The following is a 2,265-nucleotide window of genomic DNA, read 5'->3' on the forward strand; positions in this document are numbered from 1 at the left end:
TCTCCTCTGACTTGGCTGCTGCTCAGCCACCACGGAGGAAGAAGCTGGCGGTTTAACTCCAGGGTTTAAAAATCCCTGGGGGAGGGAGAGGGTCCCTTCTCCAGGACATCCTTAGATGGCTTCTCTGCCAAACAGCCCCTTCCCTTTCTTTTAGCTTTCTCTAAATACCCTCCAAACCCTGCCACTGGTGAGATGGGGGTCTTGCAGACCATGCTGGTCCCGCACAAACCCCATGGCAGGCTGGGCTCTGTGTGCACAAACTTAGATACGAACTGGAATGCTATTTTTCCTTTCTTTGACATGGTCTCAATGCAGAATTAAAATGTAAAAATATGTAATCACAGAGAAAGTTAAGGCAGAAAAGGCAGAGTAATGACAGAAACTAACTAGCAGAACACCAAGAAGAGACCCAGTCATAAATAAACCCGTAAAGCGGGCTTCTCAGCGTGTCAGCATAGTCTGAGAAATAGGTACACACAAATGAGTACTTCCTGATTGCATCTGGCTAAGAGCTACAGCAGATGTATTCCCCCACTAAATGCATACCCTACTTTTATTCTGATCAAATTACCTCATATATCTCATGGTTTAGAGTCTCCACAATGACATTATCACCTGTCTGATCAATACAGACCACAGGTCTCTCCAGTTTAACTCTGCCTTTGAGGCGTTCCATTATTTTCTCCGATATCTGCCCAGAACCCCCTTTAAACTTCCTCTCCTAAAAAACAAACAGAAAAGAAACAGAAACAAAAAAATCACCAGCATTAATCACAATGACATTGAATATAGCTTGTGCTCATAACCAAGAAACTCCAGGCCAAATTTGCAAGTCCTAAGGGTGCATAAAAAGGCCCAGACTTTCAGAAGAGCAAAGGCATAAACCTGAGCCTCAGTGGGGATTGCTGCCTAAAGCACTTTTGCATCGGCTTCCTCAATTAGCTGGCCTAAAGACTCTTGAAGCTTAGAGAACAAACAAATAAAATGCAGGTATTCTAGCAAGTATAGACCTATCACTTCATTAAAAAGAGGTTTTGAGTATTTTACCCATCACTGTGCTACCAAAACCCTCATGTATGACAGACACCAACTTGCATCTGTACAGAGAAAGCCCGCACCAGCCCAGAAAGCAAGACAGATCTTTAACTGGGTCTGGCCTTGAGTGCAGTAGGCAATGAGCTTTATCTGTCCCTGGGAAGACACAAAGACATTGCTCTCTGGAAAAAGGCACAATCTGTGACACATATTTCCTTGTGATGTCTGTGCAGAGGCTCAGGGGAAGCACTAACCCTCTTTTATCTACCAGCCACCAGCGTTATATCAAGCAGCTCACTTTTACATATAAGATGTACTGGCTAGGGGAAAAGGATCCACAACGTCTTGTGCTGAAAGACTGAGATGGCTGCCTGAAGAAGTTTTACAAGACTTGTCATGGCCTGTAAGTCAGAAACCCTTAGCATTTTTGCTCAACTGAGCAAAACTGAGGGGAGAGGGAAGGATGGTAGAAACCAAGACAGCTTGCCCCATCCAGGCACAAAGAAAAGGAATTGCTCTTCCCAGGACAGCTTTCCCCTCTTCACATGTCTTGTTTAGCTACTAGTATCTTGGGATTAATTTTATTTTTAATGTCTAACAGTTGCTGATGTGAAACAGTAAATGTGGCTGAGGGGCCCCTGAGGAGGAAGGCTTTTGGGTCTTGCTCCTATCTCAGGGCAGTATTAGCTCTGCCTTCATCCTTCCTGACACATGGTTGCCTATTCTTACCCCAAGGGATGGAGACTGCGCATCTCTCCAGGCAACTTGTCTTAATGTCACCCTATCCCGGCATACTTGGAAGGGTGTGGTACTGTCTCCACTTTTGCTGTTGGTAGGTTAAGTCTGAAATGTTGCGCGGGCTTTCTGAGGCTGCATTAACTGAGGTAGGAGACTAGTAAAGGGTGCCAACATACCACATCCAAATTACTCTGACAGCCCCCTCTCCCCTTTTCTGAAACTTCATCAACCATCACATGAAAACCACAATGTTCTGCTGGCAACCAGGGGTGCCTGCCATGACCAAGGCAAGAAACAGTCTGAAGTAGCTCATAAAACATGCTGCCATGTGAGCTGTCCCAAGAAGGAAGAGCCTTTTGCTGTCTACCTCCAACTCTTGTTACTAGAGGCTTTAATGCCAAAAAAAAAAAAAAAAAAAAAAAAAAAAAAATCCCGACGGAGCCGAAGACGAAAGATGATTCTGCCGATGCCTGTGGAAAGAAAGAAAGAAAG

The 2,265-nt window shown here is 44.8% G+C and overlaps 1 protein-coding gene across 1 annotated transcript in view; it reads right to left on the reverse strand.

Moving 5' to 3' along the window:
• LOC104132934 (amine oxidase [flavin-containing] A) overlaps nucleotides 1–2,265 on the reverse strand; it is a 27,437-nt gene that overhangs the window by 10,114 nt on the left and 15,058 nt on the right. The window contains exon 6 of the mRNA XM_009646290.2: nucleotides 572–721. Within this exon, the coding sequence (XP_009644585.2) occupies nucleotides 572–721 (150 nt within the window). The remainder of the gene's footprint in view (nucleotides 1–571; nucleotides 722–2,265) is intronic.

This window comes from Egretta garzetta, unplaced genomic scaffold (genome assembly GCF_000687185.1).
Source record: "Egretta garzetta isolate BGI_Z169 unplaced genomic scaffold, ASM68718v1 scaffold70, whole genome shotgun sequence".
In the NCBI taxonomy this organism is placed as follows: domain Eukaryota; kingdom Metazoa; phylum Chordata; class Aves; order Pelecaniformes; family Ardeidae; genus Egretta; species Egretta garzetta.